The sequence below is a fragment of the Chelonoidis abingdonii genome, chromosome 8 (assembly GCF_003597395.2).
Source record: "Chelonoidis abingdonii isolate Lonesome George chromosome 8, CheloAbing_2.0, whole genome shotgun sequence".
Classification (NCBI taxonomy): Eukaryota; Metazoa; Chordata; order Testudines; family Testudinidae; genus Chelonoidis; species Chelonoidis abingdonii.
In genome coordinates this window covers 76,557,212-76,574,353 of record NC_133776.1, presented here as the reverse complement: position 1 = coordinate 76,574,353, position 17,142 = coordinate 76,557,212, and the positions used below count along the sequence as shown (strand labels likewise).

The 17,142-nt window shown below is 39.6% G+C and overlaps 1 protein-coding gene across 2 annotated transcripts; it reads right to left on the bottom strand.

Annotated features, from left to right (window-relative positions):
- Nucleotides 1–930: 930 nt before the first annotated feature.
- Nucleotides 931–15,580, bottom strand: SATL1 (spermidine/spermine N1-acetyl transferase like 1). Of its 2 annotated transcripts, none has more exons than XM_032765478.1 (6): nt 15,515–15,580; nt 11,068–11,119; nt 5,617–5,710; nt 4,450–4,547; nt 3,479–3,519; nt 931–2,067 (listed from the first exon to the last, which is right to left on the bottom strand). In XM_032765478.1, exons 1-6 carry the CDS (start codon nt 15,578–15,580, stop codon nt 1,897–1,899), a joined length of 522 nt encoding a protein of 173 aa, XP_032621369.1. In that variant the 3' UTR covers nt 931–1,896. The 2 variants fall into 2 exon arrangements, with proteins under 2 accessions (XP_032621369.1, XP_032621371.1); XM_032765480.1 differs by having other exon boundaries at nt 4,450–4,551; nt 5,630–5,710.
- Between the last annotated feature and the right edge of the window lie 1,562 nt (nt 15,581–17,142).

The window sequence follows — 17,142 nt, the reverse complement described above, 5'->3', positions numbered from 1 at the left end:
TAAAACCTGAATATGGTAAATCTTCAGGTTCCAGCAGTTTTCTTAGCTTTTGTCATCTGCACTGACCAAATTAGTCTTGTCTTTCCTAATAAACTCAGTGCATTATCCAATTGTAAAAGAATTATCTAAGTGTTTTGTAGAATTAGATACAAGGGAAAAAGCAAAAAGAAATCAATGTCTTCCTGTTGTCATAGCCACAGAGTGGCTGAGATGGGTCTGCTTAATAAATACTGGTTTTGTGTTGCCTCATCTATTCCTGAAAGAAGAGCAGTATGTCTGCTTATTATAGCTGTATGGTCTGTCTTCTTCCTAGTATTGCATATCCCTTGGGATCTTGACCAGGAAATCCAATATCCCTTCCAATCAGGAATTCTTTCAGAATGGGTTTGACAAAAGGTTCTCTACTAGCTGCCCTAGGGTCGAGGCCTCCTCCTGCAGTGTCCTCAGAAGTTCCATCGAAGCGTTCCCAGTGGGGTCCAACCCACTGTTTGCCAGGTTCCTGAAAGCAGTCTCCTACTTTAAAGTCTACAGTTCCCCTCCATAGATAATCTACTCTGACCTGTTGGAACACATCTTTACCATTCTGAATGGTGTTCCTGTTAAGGAAGGTGGCCTTTATGGTTGTCATGCTCTCAGCCCAAAGAGTCAGGAAACTTGTACCTGTAGCTTGCAGTCCCTCATATGTAATTTTCTACAAGGGGAAACTAATTCTCTGAATGTACCCCAGTTTTCTCCTGAAGGTGGCGCCTCAGCCTTCATCCTTAGCAATGAGATCTTGCTTCCCAACTTCTGCCATGACCCCAAGACCAGACTTAGTGTGGTGGCACTCCCTGGATCCCCCTAGAGCTTGCAGTATGCATTACCTCATCTAAAATATTCCCCAAATCCAGGGTCTCTGTTCATGCTGTTCAGAGGGGCTCATAAAGAGGAGAAGGTGTGTAAATCTGTCTTTTTCTGTAGGATCCAAACTTGCAGTACTGGCTGGATTTGCATCTGCTGAAGAGGTCTTTGATCAGCAAGACCCAATAGGGGTTCTTCCTCAGCAGTTTTAAAGAGGCTACCTTCAGGAGGTTTGCTCATCTTAATAGGCTCTTCATGGTCATCTTCTATTCTTGCCACTTTAGCCTAGTCTATCTTAACTTCTCCTTAGTTACTCCTTCCTCCCTGGTAGCTGGATCCATTCATCATTCATTAATGGTAGCACCAGCATCACAAGAAAAAAAAAGTCTCTCACCTTGCTCTCTGTGATGTAGCAACACCAGTATGAAAACTGACCACAAATGCCACAGTGAATGACCAGTCTCAGACAAAGTGACTAGCTTAGATGATCATGTTCTCCAGCTACGTTGCTCATGAACAGGGGATGCCTACTTGCACCTCCGAGATGAGAGAGAACTAGGTGAAAAATTCTAATCCTGATTGGCTACTACCTGCCTGAAAGATGAGGACACAATCATTCATCGTACTGATAATGTCACATCGTGGGAAAGGTTAGTAACAAAAGACTTGTTTTTGTAGCAGGCAGGATTACTTTAAATATAAATAAGCTTGTGATACAATGCATACAGTACAGTAACACTTTTTAACATATACATCTATTTGTTAATGTGATCGGGGGAGATAAACATGGGGTGTCTTTGAATGGTGTCCAGTTATGTAACAAACGGTGAAAGAAACTTTAGTAACTCTAATAGTACCTAATAGTAGTAAAGGCTGCTGGTCATAAAACAAAGCAGTTACATAGACTTGATTAATCTTGTTAAATGCATAACAAACTGGAACTCCATGGTGTTAGCAGCAGATGTTCTATTGCGCAGAACTGAAAGCAGGACAAACTGATTGCAGAGTAATAATCTAATCTCTCACAAATTTTGGAATGGTGAATGGGAACTTCCTTCATTCTCCAGATGCCATTCTGAGAAGATTCTCTTTGTCAAATCTGAAGAGATGCCAGCCCTCTTCAGTGGAAAGGTCTAAAGCTCCACGTCTCACATAGTACTCTATAGACGGCTTGTTCCAAATGACTACAAGGAAATGCATGCAGCTACAGTTTGTTTTGATTGCTATCTGTTGAAAAGTAAACATTCTGTATTACTTGCAAGGCATTATTTTGGGATGCCTTCTCCAATACTAGTTTGGATACTCATCTACAAATAGAAAGAGCAATCTATGAAAAGGGCCAGTGGTACCGTTTCAAAAGGCCACTGCACATACAGCAGATGCCAGAGCAGGTCATGTTCTCTAACAAGCTAGTCCCTTTTTGCACATGGTATAGTGATGAATTCAAGAAAATAGCAACAGTTTGAGCCAAAATTCTCTGCAGAGATGCCTTACTCTCTTTTGTCATCATGATATTCACAGGATGAACAAGCGAGTAGCCTGCTAGATTAGATCACTCTTAGTTAAACTGAGGGGGAAAAAAGGCAGTATAACTAGTCTCTGGTCCAACTTCTGGAAACTCTGCACTACACTAGTATATGGGCTGCCTGAGAATCCCTCTGCCAAGCGTATGTCTACATGACTGTTTGGAGCAAGCCTCCCGGATGGCATAGACAAACTTGTATTAGCAGGGCCTGTGCTAGTGTGCTAAAAATAGCTGTGTGGATATTGCAGCACTGGTGAAGGCTCAGGCTAGTCACTGGTGCTGCAACATCCACACAGCTATTTTTAGCACACTAGTGCAAGCCCCACTAGCACAAGCATGGGAGGCTTGCTCCTAATTACAGTGTAGGGACATATTCCAATATAAGCCTTGGAGCGTATCCACATCTATTACTGCAATAGGAAGGCTGCAGCTATTCTGCTGATTTCCACAGGGGTGCTTAGTTTACCCATTAAACTCTGCATAGTCTGCTCGTTAGACACATATCTAAGACCTCTCTCGTTCTGTAGACCAGGTCATTGGAACACAATAAATGGAGACGCCTTGAAGGGCTTCTTGTACTCCAGCATAATCACACAAGCTCTGTTGCCTACTGGAATCTTTTTACACACTGAGCAGGGCATAAGATTTTCCCCCTGTTTATTTGAAATTAAGTATGAAGGCCAGAGAAGAATTACTTAGTGTGTTTCTAAAGAAGTACAACAGGGTACATAACCGTATGAAATTGAGCATAGGGAAACTTAAGCAAAATATCAGAAGGATTCTCCTAACTGAACTGTGAGAGTCTATTAAGTTAAGAGAAAATCTCCCTGTATAAGATGTAGAAGTCCCACTGCTTTAAGAGTCCATTTACCACTAGACGGAACCAAAAAATCACTAGTTAAAATTTTGCTGAGAACAGACTTACATTGGCAGGAAAAGAAATCTATATGAAAACAAGTCTATATGTTTGTGTTACATTAATTCATATATAGTAAGCATACTGTACAGAGAATTTATTAATCAAAATCTTATGCTGTCATAGGTCAGAAAATGAGGGAAATGACCATTTAAATTATGCAGTGTTTGTAAATCTTTGTTTTAAATGTTACATACCTGGCTTAATCTCTTTAAGATTTCCGAGCCAATGCCCAAGCCTATTAAATAGTGCAAACATTAAAAATATCAGTACACACACAGAGTTTCGTATCAAGATATATTTTTATGAAATTATAGTTGGACATTTAAAATATTTAATGGGAAATTCAAATTAATGTAACTTTCATATAGAAAATTACTTTTCTAATAAATAATGTCATTGGAAGTGAGAAAATATGCATTTTGTATAATTTTATATTTAATTTATATAATATAAATATATTGAACTAAGTTATGTGTGTTTTGACTGGATCATAAGGAAATGTTGATTTACAGTGAAGTAGAACTGCTTTTAAACTTGCATAAAATATATTTTCATTTGAGATTATTTGTACTATTATGAAAATCTAGAATTTGTTTAAATTTGATTTTATTTGTGAGTCATTGTGATATAATTTAGCACTTTCATGTTTACTTGAAATAAAGGCTTAGCATGGGAAATTTTTTTAAAAGTTGATTATTTTATATTTTGTGTCAGTATCACTTCTATTGCAGGTCAGGCTCTTGATCCTTTTATTAAATTAAATTTAAAGGCATTAAAAGTTGCTTTTAAACATGATTAAAATATACCTTTTTCACTGACATTAGGAAACAATATTAGCTTCACCTTTAAAGTTTAAAAATTCTTCAGCATAATTTCTTGGAAGAGTTCTCAAAATCATGCACAGAATGTATTAATAATAGTGTTCAAGTATAATATGTTTCAGAAGACAAAGTCCTCTAATGGTTGGAAACACATTCATGCTTTGTTCCCTTATAAAAATTGCAGGATATTTATTTACAGAATTGTATTGCCTAGAAGTATGGAAAGAGAAAGCTGGAAGCTAATTCATACTGAAAGAGTAAACGAGTAATTATTTGTTGTTTTTTTTATCAAGAGTGAGGCTTGTTAACAAGCTTATTTGTTTGTTTATTCATTTATTTATTACCTCTATACGGTTCCATGACATAGAAGTCTTCCAGGTAAAGTAACTTGCCAATCCAAGGGTCATATGTAAAGTAATACATAGCATAGCCTACAGTGCAACTACCTGAAAGAAAGACCATAAAAAGTGAAATAACTGGTTAGCTTATGTAAATATAATATCAATATGATTCTTTATAGCTATCCTTCAGCCTTTTAAGGAAACTTTTGGTATAAACACAGGTAGCTCTCAGTGAAAATTCCTGTGTACTGAATCATGTTAAAATGCAGCAAACATAGATTTCAGACCAAATAAGCACCACAAAGCCAATATTTGTTACAATAACATCGAAAGGCATGCACTCCAAACTGCAGGATTTTTTAAAAGTCTTGGGTATTTTTCACGCAGAAGACTCTTGTAAAATCTTAGCTATTAGGAAGGAAACCTCAGATACTTGCTGATACTAAGGTGTAATCAAGAAGGCAGACTGTATTATCAAAAGCATTTTGCAAAATTATCTGGAGGTACTGGGTGAAGGGGTTCTTCATAAGGAACTGGTTTCAGATTAAATTTATTTGCCTTACTAACAATAGTCTAATCTCTATTATCATTTGATCACATCCACAGAATTAGTACCACTAACTGGCACTCCTGTCAATCTCTAAAAACTGACAAAGTGGAATGTGCATTGTGGATGAACATCACATCACCTGTGTGCCTCAATTATGACTGGCGGGGAACACCTTTTAGATAGAGAAGATAATTCAGTCTCTGTTCATTCATCCATTGATGGCAATGAATTTTTTATTAAAATATCTAAAAGAAAAATCCATGAAGTTCCCTTGCTGTGGTCAGCTAATGGGTCCATATTGGAGCTTCAGACAACCTCAGCCTTCTCAGTTTTGTTATTCCTTACGTCACTCTTTGTGTAATCTCAAAAAGAGCAGGAGTACTGGTGGCACCTTAGAGACTAACAAATTTATTTGATCATAAGCTTTCATGGCTACAGCCCACTTCTTCGGATGCATTGGACCCACGAAAGCTTATGCTCAAATAAATTTGTTAGTCTCTAAGGTGCCACCAGTACTCCTGTTCTTTTTGCGGATACAGACTAACACGGCTGCTACTCTGAAACCTGTCTTTGTGTAATCATGGATTGTTAGAGGTAATCAATAGATAAATATCTGAAACATGTTTAGCTTACTTCCTGTTTGTCCCTCCTTTGGCACCTCTGCTATTAGACAGTGGTAGAAAGGATGTTCTCCAAAGCCATCTTCAAGCAAATCTAAAATTAAAACCTGTGAGTTAATGGCAGGCTTACTGCATTAAAAAAAAAAGTAAATAAGAATATTTGTAAAGTAGCTCTCCATTTGAGGGAGTACTTGGAAATAGTTATTGATGGTTGTACAATTACAGTCCATCAGCCTTTTCCAGAAGAATGCATGGAGTGTTCAAAAGGGGTAGATTGGAATAAAAGGAAAAAGAAATAGGTATGTTATGGTGAGAATAAAAGCTATTTAGGAGCATGAGTCAAGATATTAATGCACCAGATTGTATTTGCAATAATCTTTAATAAAAAAAGCATAAAGCTAAAGAAAAAATAAAATGTTGTGAAATGGAAAATGTTCAAGCATCAATATTTGGGGGGAAAAGTACTAACATGTATCTGCTCTTGAACTATCAAAACACAGACATGAGAAACTATCATTTACAGCTGAACTGGCCCTTCCACGAGGCCTGATCCAAAATCTATTGAAGGCAATAGGATTCTTTCTGTTGATTTCAGTGGGCTTTGTATCAGGCCCACAATGAGCACTTCCAACTCTGCTGCAACAGTGCTTCAAGGAAACATTCAAGGGTCATGGTTTTGTGTAGTTTGTTTAGAGCAGTAAAGTGTTAAATATAAAAACTCAATTTTTGCACTTCACTTTTGATCTGGAACTGGAGCTTTAAAAGTAATTTGATTATTTCACCTACTGTTTCAGTTAGCAACTAAATTGGAAGAAATTTTCCTAAACCAGTGATAACAATGTTGAGGGGATGGATCCTGCAACCCTTGCTCATATGAGTACTCCTGCTGATTTCAGTAGAACTCCTCACACGAGTAAAGACTACAAGATCAGGACCCTAGTTTGCTGTCCTCTCCTCTAATTAAGGCCAGAAATAAGTAGGCTGAGGCAGATGATAAAATGCCATTTGTCACACAACATAAAACTTAAATTTCTGTGTTTTAAAAGTTAGCGTTGCGTTCTTATTTACAGTTCTCTCAGGATACAAGTTCAGTATGGAACCTGACAGGAAACAAAGCCAATTGCAAAAAGAAAAGTATGTGAAAGGGATAAAATACTTCACACTTACGCAGCACTTTTAAGAATCTTGCAGCTGAAGATCTCGCAGCTTTTAAATGAGGTAAGTGTTTTTCTCCAGTAACAGATGAGGAGACAAACTGTGTGACTCTAAAGCTATGGAGATAAGGAGGAAGGGTAGTGTAGATACCAGTTTAATAGGTGATACTAGCGGTAGAATTTCTGTGCCTAATCGGGTAAAGAATGAAGAGAAGCCAAACAGCAAAAATTAAGATGTTTGTACACTAATGCAAGGAGCCTAGATAACAAAATAGAGGAACGAGAGCTATTGGTGCAGGAAGTGAAACAGAAACATAGGGATAACAGAAACATGGTGGAATAGTAGTCATGACTGGAGTACAGGTATTGAAGGCTATGTGCTCTTTAGGAAAGATAGAAAGAAAGGCAAAGGTGTTGGAGTAGCATTGTATATCAGTGATGAGGTAGACGGTAAAGAAATAAGTGATGGAATGGATAAGACATCTGGGGAAAAATCACATTGGGGAAGAAAGCAACTAGAGTCTCCCCTGGGATAGTGTTTGGGGTGTACTGTAGACCACCGGGATCCGATTTGGATATGGACAGAGACCTCTTTAATGTTTCTAATAAAGTAAACACTAATGGGAATTGTGTGCTCATGGGAGACTTTAACTTCCCAGATATAGACTGGAGGACAAGTGCTAGTTGTAATAATAAGGCTCAGATTTTCCTGGCTGCGATAGCTGATGGATTCCTTCACCAAGTAGTTGCTGAACGAACAAGAGGGGATGCCATTTTTTATTTGATTTTGATGAGTAGTGAGGACCTCATAGAAGAAATGGTTGTAGGGGACAACCTTGGTTCGAGCGATCGTGAGTTAATTCAGTTCAAACTAAATGGAAGGATAAACAAAAATAGATCTGGGACTAGGGTTTTTTATTTCAAAAGGGCTAACTTAAAAAAATTAAGGAAATTAGGGAAGCGGATTGGACTGAAGAACTTGCAGATTTAAAGGCAGAGGAGGCCTGGATTTACTTCAAGTCAAGGTTGCAGAAACTATCAGAAGCCTGCATCCCAAGAAAGGGGAAAAAACTCATAGGCAGGAGTTGTAGACCAAGCTGGATGAGCAAGCATCTCAGAGAGGTGATTAAGAAAAAGCAGAAAGCCTACAAAGAGTGGAAGATGGGAGTGATTAGCAAGGAAAACTACCTTTTGAGGTCAGAAAATGTAGGGATGAAGTGAGAGAGGCTAAAAACCATGTAGAGTTGGACCTTGCAAAGGGAATTAAAACCAATAGTAAAAGGTTCTATAGCCATATAAATAAGAAGAAAACAAAGAAAGAAGAAGTGGGACCACTAAACACTGAGGATGGAGTGGAGGTTAAGGATAATCTAGGCATGGCCCAATATCTAAACAAATACTTTGCCTCAGTCTTTAATGAGGCTAATGAGGAGCTTAGGGATAATGGTAGGATGACAAATGGAATGAGGATATGGAGGTAGATATTACCACATCCGAGGTAGAAGCCAAACTCGAAACAGCTTAATGGGACTAAATCGGGGGCCAGATAATCTTCATCCAAGAATATTAAAGGAACTGGCACATGAAATTGCAAGCCCATTAGCAAGAATTTTTAATGAATCTGTAAACTCAGGGGTTGTACCGTATGACTGGAGAATTGCTAACATAGTTCCTATTTTAAGAAAGGGGGAAAAAAAGTGATCCAGGTAACTACAGGCCTGTCAGTTTGACATCTGTAGTATGCAAGGTCTTGGAAAAAATTTGAAGGAGAAAGTATTAAGGACATGAGGTCAATGGTAATTGGACAAAATACAACATGGTTTTACAAAAGGTAGATCGTGCCAAACCAACCTGATCTCCTTCTTTGAGAAGGTAACAGATTTTTTAGACAAAGGAAATGCAGTGGATCTAATTTACCTTGATTTCAGTAAGGCATTTGATACAGTTCCACATGGGGAATTATTAGCTAAATTGGAAAAGATGGGATCAATATGAAAATTGAAAGGTGGATAAGGAACTGGTTAAAGGGAGACTACAGGTCATACTGAAAGTGAACTGTCAGGCTGGAAGAGGTTACTAGTGGAGTTCCTCAGGGATCGGTTTTGGGACCAATCTTATTTAATCTTTTTATTACTGACCTTGGCACAAAAAGTGGGAATGTGCTAATAAAGTTTGCGGATGACACAAAGCTGGAGGTATTGCCAATACAGAGAAGGACCGGGATATCATACAGGAAGATCTGGATGACCTTGTAAACTGGAGTAATAGTAATAGGATGAAATTTAATAGTGAAAAGTGCAAGGTCATGCATTTAGGGATTAATAACAAGAATTTTGTTATAAAAGCTGGGGACACATCAGTTGGAAGTAACAGAGGAGGAGAAGGACCTCAGAGTATTGGTTGATCAACAGGATGACTATGAGCCGCCAATGTGATATGGCCATGAAAAAAGCTAATGCGTCTTGGGATGCATCAGGTGAGGTATTTCCAGTAGAGATAAGGAGGTGTTAGTACTATTTACAAGGCACTGGTGAGACCTCATCTGGAATATACTGTGTGCAGTTCTGGTCTCCCATGTTTAAGAAGGATGAATTCAAACTGGAACAGGTACAGAGAAGGGCTACTAGGATGATCCAAGGATGGAAAACCTGTTCTTATGAAAGGAGACTCAAAGAGCTTGGCTTGTTTAGCCTAACCAAAGAAGGCTGAGGGGAGATATGATTGCTCTCTATAAATATATCAGAGGGATAAATACCAGGGAGGGAGAGGAATTATTTAAGCTCAGTACCAATGTGGACACAAGAACAAATGGATATAAACTGGCCATCAGGAAGTTTAGACTTGAAATTAGATGAAGGTTTCTAACCATCAGAGGGAGTGAAGTTCTGGAACAGCCTTCCAAGGGGAGCAGTGGGGGCAAAAGACATATCTGGCTTCAAGACTAAGCTTGATAAGTTTATGGAGGGATGGTATGATGGGATAGCCTATTTTTGGCAATTAATTGCAAATCTTTGATATTAGCAGTAAATATGCCCAATGGCCTGTGATGGGATGTTAGATGGGATGGGATCTGAGTTACTACAGAGAATTCTTTCCTGAGTGTCTGGCTGGTGAGTCTTGCCCACATGCTCAGGGTTTAGCTGATTGCCATATTTGGGGTCAGGAAGGAATATTCCTCCAGGGCAGATTGGCAGAGGCCCTGGGGGGTTTTCATCTTCCTCTGCAGCGTGCGGCACAGGTCACTTGCTGGAGGATTCTCTGCACCTTGAAGTCTTTAAACCACAAGTTGAGGACTTCAGTAGCTCAGACATAGGTCAGGGGTTTGGGTGGGTGAGATTCTGTGGCCTGCATTGTGCAGGAGGTCAGACTAGAAGATCATAATGGTCCCTTCTGACCTTAAAGTCTGTGAGTCTGTGTCTACACTAGAGAGCTTACAGTGGCACAGCTGTACCAATGCAGCTGCACTGCTGTAAGATTTTTCGTATAGCTGCTCTATGCCGACAGGAGAGAGCTCTCCTGTTGACCTAATTAAACCACCCCCAATGAGTGATGGTAGCTATGTCAGCGGGAGAAGCTCTCCTGGCCCTGTAGCGCTGTGCACACTTAGGGCTTATGTCAGTGTAACTTGTGTCGCTCAAGTGGGGTGGAATATTCACACCCCTGTGTGACATAAATTTTGCCAACATAGTCGCTAGTGTAGACATGGCCTAAGTGTAACTGCAAGTAGCAGTAAGCCAATGGCAAAGTTGGGAATAGAACTCAGTTCTTTCTGTCTGTCCTAACTACTATAATGCATTGCCTCCAACAGCAATATTCATCATAATCTTTCAAAAATATACAGTACATAGTTCTTTTATATACAGTTGAACTTCAGAGATACGAACACCTCAAGAATGGAGGTTGTTCGTAACTCTGAACAAAATGTTATGGTTCTTCTTTCAAAAGTTCACAGCTGAACATTGACTTACTACAGTTTGAAACTTTACTGTGCAGAAGAAAAAAATGCATCTGAATCTTAATTTAAATGAAACAAGCACAGAAAGTTTCCTTACCTTGACCAATCTTTTTTTAAACTTTCTCTTTATTTTTTTAGTGGTTTACATTTAACACTGTACTGTTGGGGAGAGGGGTTGTTTGTTTGTTTGTTTTCCTCTGCTGCTGATGATTCTGTACTTCTAGTTCCAAATGAGGTGTGTGATTGACCGGTCAGTTTGTAACTCTAGTGTTCGTAACTCTGACGTTCTACTGTATAATGTATAGGTTTCCATAGGTGTTTTTATTTAGAGTATAATCTTACCTTTTTCTGTTAATTTTACTGCATTTGGCATATTTTCGTATGCAGCTAGTTCCTGTTGGATGAACAAATTGGAGTTTGAGGTTTCATCAATAGTTGCAGTCTTCACAGAATACTGTGCAAAATATTAAGGTTTATGCTAAACTTTGATTTCGATGCAAAATACTACCTTAGGCCCCAATCCTGCAGTGAACTCTGCAAGTGAGGTAGGCAGAAACTGTTGCTCTATATCTGCTATGTTCTAGTTCATTATGGAAACTGGGGGAAAAACTGCAGCATATGTGTTATTCTATAAACTGAGCACAATCTGACCATAATAATACTTTTATACTTGCATTACACTTTTTATCATTAAAGGCTGTCAGCTTGAAGTCTAGTCAACTTTTAAAAAGAGAAGTAGTTTCATAGACTGCTCTACCCAAATCCCCCTTCCAATTTTTGTGATTTTACAATTCCATTTTTATTTTTTTGTTAAACAAAATCTCCCTTGTTTGAAAGACATAAAAAATCAGGAGAACTACATATAAGAAATAGTGATACAGACTATACACTACCTAGTACTATACACTGCTAGTCAGTTTTATAGTAACTTTAGGTGTCACTTGTATGGCATGTACGTGTTCAACATTTCAGGTGTGACTTTTTTTAATTAATGATGCTTCACAACACTTGTGAGACAGGTAAATGGAAGCAGAGTGTAGTTGTTACACCCAAGACTTCCACAGTCTTGAAGTAAGTTGGGTAGTAAAGCTAGAAACAGAATATGGGAGTTCCAAGTTCCACTAATCTGCTCCAACCGTTAGTGATACTTTTTGTTTGTTATTAGAAAGAACATTCCTAAGTATTTTGTGAAGGATGTAGCATGCTGTCTTGTCACATCAGCAGAACTCTATAAATGATGATGGAAAAACTGCTGTTAAGGCTGGCTGAGTATTTTCCAGAAAGCTGCTGCCATATTAGTGAAAAGTAACTCCAAAAGATGGCAGTATTTTAGCTATCCCTGCAAAAGACCTGAATTTCAGAACTGATTAGAAAACTCTCCTTTTGGACCATTGAGGAATGAACACTTTGTAAAGTTGGTGAAGATTTTATCTATGGGAAGGATTGCTGTATCACTTGCACTGACTTCATAAGTCAGAATACTGTTCCAACAGGTGTAGGAGCATATTATCTTAGCTTACAAGTATCTGGACTTATTTCTTGCATAGAGGAATGTTATATCATTCCTTTGCATGTTAACGTTACTAGCCCTTTGTTTTGTGGGTCCATGATGTAATATCCTCCCTGGCTTGCAGGTGAGATGCAGTCAAAAACTAGAAAGGGAAAACGGAATAAATACAAAAAGTTGAAATGGCAACTGGAAGATCCCAGTTTGGGAACAACATCAGGTTTTGGGGTTTTTTTCCTAGATGTAAGTCTCAGACACATCACCTCTAGAGAAGAGGATATCTTTAAAGGCCTGATAGGGAGAGAGAAATATGAATAGTAATGGCCAGATTGTGCCTGTTAGCCACTGGCCACATTGTGGGGATTGTACTTGGGCTATTGTGCAGTGTTTGTCACTGTGAGAATTCTACCTAACTCCTACTGTGGCTCAGAGGTGGTGCACAGTGAAGTTGAAGTTACTCCAGTCTTTGAAATGGGATAATATAAGCTTTTGCACCCACAATGGATCAACTCAACTGGCAGGAAGGGACAGGGACATGGTTGTGTGCACACCTCAGCACTCTTCCCACAGTGGCCAATTCTATCCACGATAACTGTGACTAGCCCTTCCAGAGGGGCACAAAGATGGTGGGGAGATTGCAGGCTTTCACTTTTTAATGCACCAGTCAGGACCTGCCACAATCTTAAAGTGCAACTCACCACTCCGTGTCCAAAGCCAGAGTATTAGTACTACTAATTATTTATCAGCCAAAATGTATTAGGAACTTTACAGATGAGAAAGAAGACAAGGTCTTTCCCAAATAGTTTGCAATCTAGTGAGAAAATGTGCAACTGAAGGATGGGAAATGGTATGAAACAAGAAGAAAAATGGTCGGGTTTGAAGCTAAGCATGACTTTTGTTAGTGCCCCGTTTACCATTCCTCTTTTCCTTTTTTTTAATGTTTCTGTCAGAAGAACATCATTGCTTTCCCTTTCGACATGTTGAAAGGACTTTTAAAGAGGTCTGTGAAGAGGGTGCAGGCATTTCTGACCAAATATGGGAGGTAATTGCAGGTGTCATGGAGTAAGGCACAGAGAAGGAAATGAAGGGCAGTTTGTTGTGCAGCATAGGTAGAATAACCATCTTCAGGAGTGATAAAAAAAGAAAGGGGAACAGAGAAGTAGGCAGGGGAACATATTTTTATGGGCACTGGGTATTTTATTTGAGAAATGTTTTTATGGCATTGGTAAACCTGAATACATTATATCTGTCTATCTATCTATAATAAAAATCACAGATCTTAGGAAGGGCAATTTAAAAAAAAATCAAACTCAATTAAATTGAGTCCATTGTGCAGTCTTGAAGAGAACATCAGTGCAGAAGGTGAGTGCACAAGCTTTTTAGGAGGAGCTAGGTGTGGGATCGAGGACATGGAATTATCATCACCTCCAGCATATAGGCAAGACTCAGAGTTGCAGTGCAATCTGTTGGCATTTGGTAATTGGTCCTATCTACTGGTCCACATAAGTGTGGATCCACGAGGCACGCTCAAAGCCCAGGCTGCTTCTCTATTCTGGTATGTTTAGAATTGTCATGGCACCCATCTGCATGGTATACAGGGGATAAAGAGGGACTCCTCTGAGTCACTTTGCCTTCACACACAGGGTTAACAAGGGACATTGACAGCACAGAGGGGCTGGTATAGGCCATCCTTGAAGAAGTGAATTCCATCCTAAGGGCTTTATCCAGTCTGCATTTTAAAATGCCAAGTGATGAGGTTTCTATTACTTTCCTTGGGAGACTAACAACTAATGAATCTCACATATGTAACCTTTGATTTGTGTGTTCCCAATTAGTAAGTTCAAAAATAAGGAATAAAATTAAACTGAATTCTTTAAGGTTCAAGCCTCCAGGGTGGTTACAGAAAATGTAACTTAGCCGTGGACTGTGAATGACACAATGAGTGATAAAATTAAAAACTTTAATATAAAATAGTAAATCAAACTGGCATTAAATTATGAGTATAAATGCATTGCAGGGTTATATTCTAAAATTAAATTATATATTTATGGTGATTAGTCCATACACAAGGCATAATCCTTTCTGTAACCTTGATGGAGGATGGGCACCTCTAATATAAAATTAGTGTGCTGTCAACATAATAATGGGGCTTATTTAATTAATTAACATTAAATCTACCTTTTCTCCTATCTGTATTTCCGCTACTATAATTAAATATTTTCTGCTTTCTCATTTGCTAGGTAACATGAACCATCTTTTTAATTAATCTATGTGTAAATGCCATACCCATAACTAACTATATAGATTGCGTTGTTCAAAACATTAACGTTTTATCTAAAATACTTGTAAAAACCAGTTGGAACCAAAATACATTTACAACGTGACCTAGGTTTATGCCATAACTTATCTCCAGCTTGCTTTTCTAAATTGTCTCCCTTTACTTCACTCATATTCTACCAGGCCTTGCCCAACTGTCATCAAGTGTATTTTTAGGCAATAGATTTTTGGGCCAACTTACATTTCAACAAATTTCTATATAAACTTAAGCAAACATCATCTATAGTCTACATGTCAGGGAAAACTGAATTTCTTCCCATTCTTTATTCATAATTGATTAGAATATTTGTACAGCGCCAGGAGTGTGCTAGGTGTTTAGAGACAAGGCCCCTATCTCAGAGTTTACAGTGTAAAGATACAGCATACTAATCACTGTAAGAGGACAGATGTAATGAAAAGCAGTGTGATTGAGTGGTGAAGTTTAGCACAGGACTGTATGTCTTGGTAGCTCCATAATTATAGTTAATTTTTTTTCCCCAGTCTTGTTACCAGGTCACTTATCTTGTAGGGAGGTTTATGGTCTTTTGGAAGAAATGAAAGGAGCTGAAGGCAAAGAGGATTAAAGCATGGCAGACCGGGACCAGGAGGGAGCAGCATGGAGGAAGGATGGGAAATAGGATTGAGAGAAAGACATGAAGGGGGCAGGTGGTCATGTGCTTTGGATGGAGTTAAAAGGGAAAATGGATTGGGGGAACAAAAAGATAGGGTATCAGAGAGATTAGGCAAGAGTTACGTCTATACCTCATACTTCTACTTCTGTCTGTCTGAGATATCTATCTAATTTGTCTTACATACCATTATCCACCAGCACATTAACAGTAGTAGCTAATAAAGATGCTCTGGGGTTTATGTCTAGCACAGGAAATAGTAGTAAGCTTTAAAAAGGAAACTTGGAAAGACACTGACTGAGGGAAAGATGCCTGCACACTTCACTGTCCCTCTTACTTTGATGAGGCGCAGGATTTCAGGACAGTCCTGGGGCTCTGCCGGGCGGATTCGGAAACAGCTCATGGCGCCAGCGCCAAGGCCAGTCCTGTGGAAAGCAGGAGGCAGAGGACTGATTACTTCCCAGGAGGGAGATGGAGCACTGCTGGGCCGTCGTTTGGGAGATATTCCTCATTCACCATTTCAAAAAGCACTTTCTTTCCTTCACTAACGTGGTAATTTGGCCTCCACTCCTTGCCTCTGCCTTACTTACATCCTACCCCTACTTATCCTTGTGACCTACTACTTCCTTTTAAACCAGCAGCTCCTGAGCAGATGGGTAGTCACAATGGAAATCAGCATCACAATACTCACATTTCCCTTGCCTCAGGTTCATGGCATAGCAGGCTGTTGGGATCACTAAAATCAATCATTGAGACTGGAAAAAGAAAGACAGAAGGGAGCTAAACTCAGTTGATTTATGAGGAGCAATTGCTTTCCATTGTACCAGCTTTATGTTCTCTGCCCAGAAGGGGATATTGGAGGGCAGTCCCCAGTGTTCTTTCCTATAATTTCTTTGCGTAGGGGATGGACTCTGTCACAAAGATAAGTGAATTGGGAGACATGCCAGTATGTTGGAAGCATTAGGCATGACGGGGAGAGCAGTGGAAGTCTTGGGTGTGCAAGATGATTTAGGGCTCGGAGAGGAGGATATGTGTGGAAAGGGAGAGGATGGCTGGTCAGGAGGTGGGAGGAAATGGACGATAAGGGCAGTCCAACATCTGTGTTTCCTCACTGCAGACTAATCAGACTTTTCTCAGTCTTAAAGTTCTCTGCTTGTTTTCCTTTTTTCTCTGTTTTCCTTTTTTCTATTTCGTACCAAGTATACATCTTCCCATGTGTCTCTGTGCACTTTTTAGCTTCTGCTTCCTCTATTTGCTGCAGTGTGCACATTTCTGCAACTTTTTTTTAATTAAGGGAATTTGCACTTCAAGAGACTTTTCAGTCTACCAAAGGGTCTCTACCGAGTCTTGATAATTCTCTGCACCCCACTTTCCTGGTTAGAGCAGCTTGTATCATCTGGCCAAAGTAAATGTATTTCTGAATAGTTGCTGATTTTTTTTTTCCCCATCAACTATATATTTTTCCTTCTTCTAGAGCAGCAGTGGCCAACCTGAGCCTGAGAAGGAACCAGAATTTACCAGTGTACGTTGCCAAAGAGCCACAGTAATATATCAGCAGCCTCCCCATCAGCTCCCCCCTGCCACCCCCAGTGCCTCCTGCCCACCAGCAGCCCCACCTATTAGCACCTCCTTCTCCCTCCCTATGCCTTCCACCCGCCACAATCAGCTGTTTCACAGCGTGCAAGAGGCTCCTGGGGGGAAGGAGGAGCAAGGGCACAGCAGGCTCTGGGGAAGGGGCAGGAGCTTTTGGGGAAGGAGTGGAGTCAGGTCAGGATCTGCGGCAGAGCCAGGGGTTGAGCAGTGAGCTCTACTGGCACATTGGAAAGTTAGTGCCTGTAGCTCCAGCTGCCTGTTAACTTCTGAAGAGCCGCATGCGGCTTCGGAGCCACAGGTTGGCCACCCCTGTTCTAGAGAGACTTAATTCCACAAATTTAGAAAACAAACTCAGTCTAAAGGACACCCAAT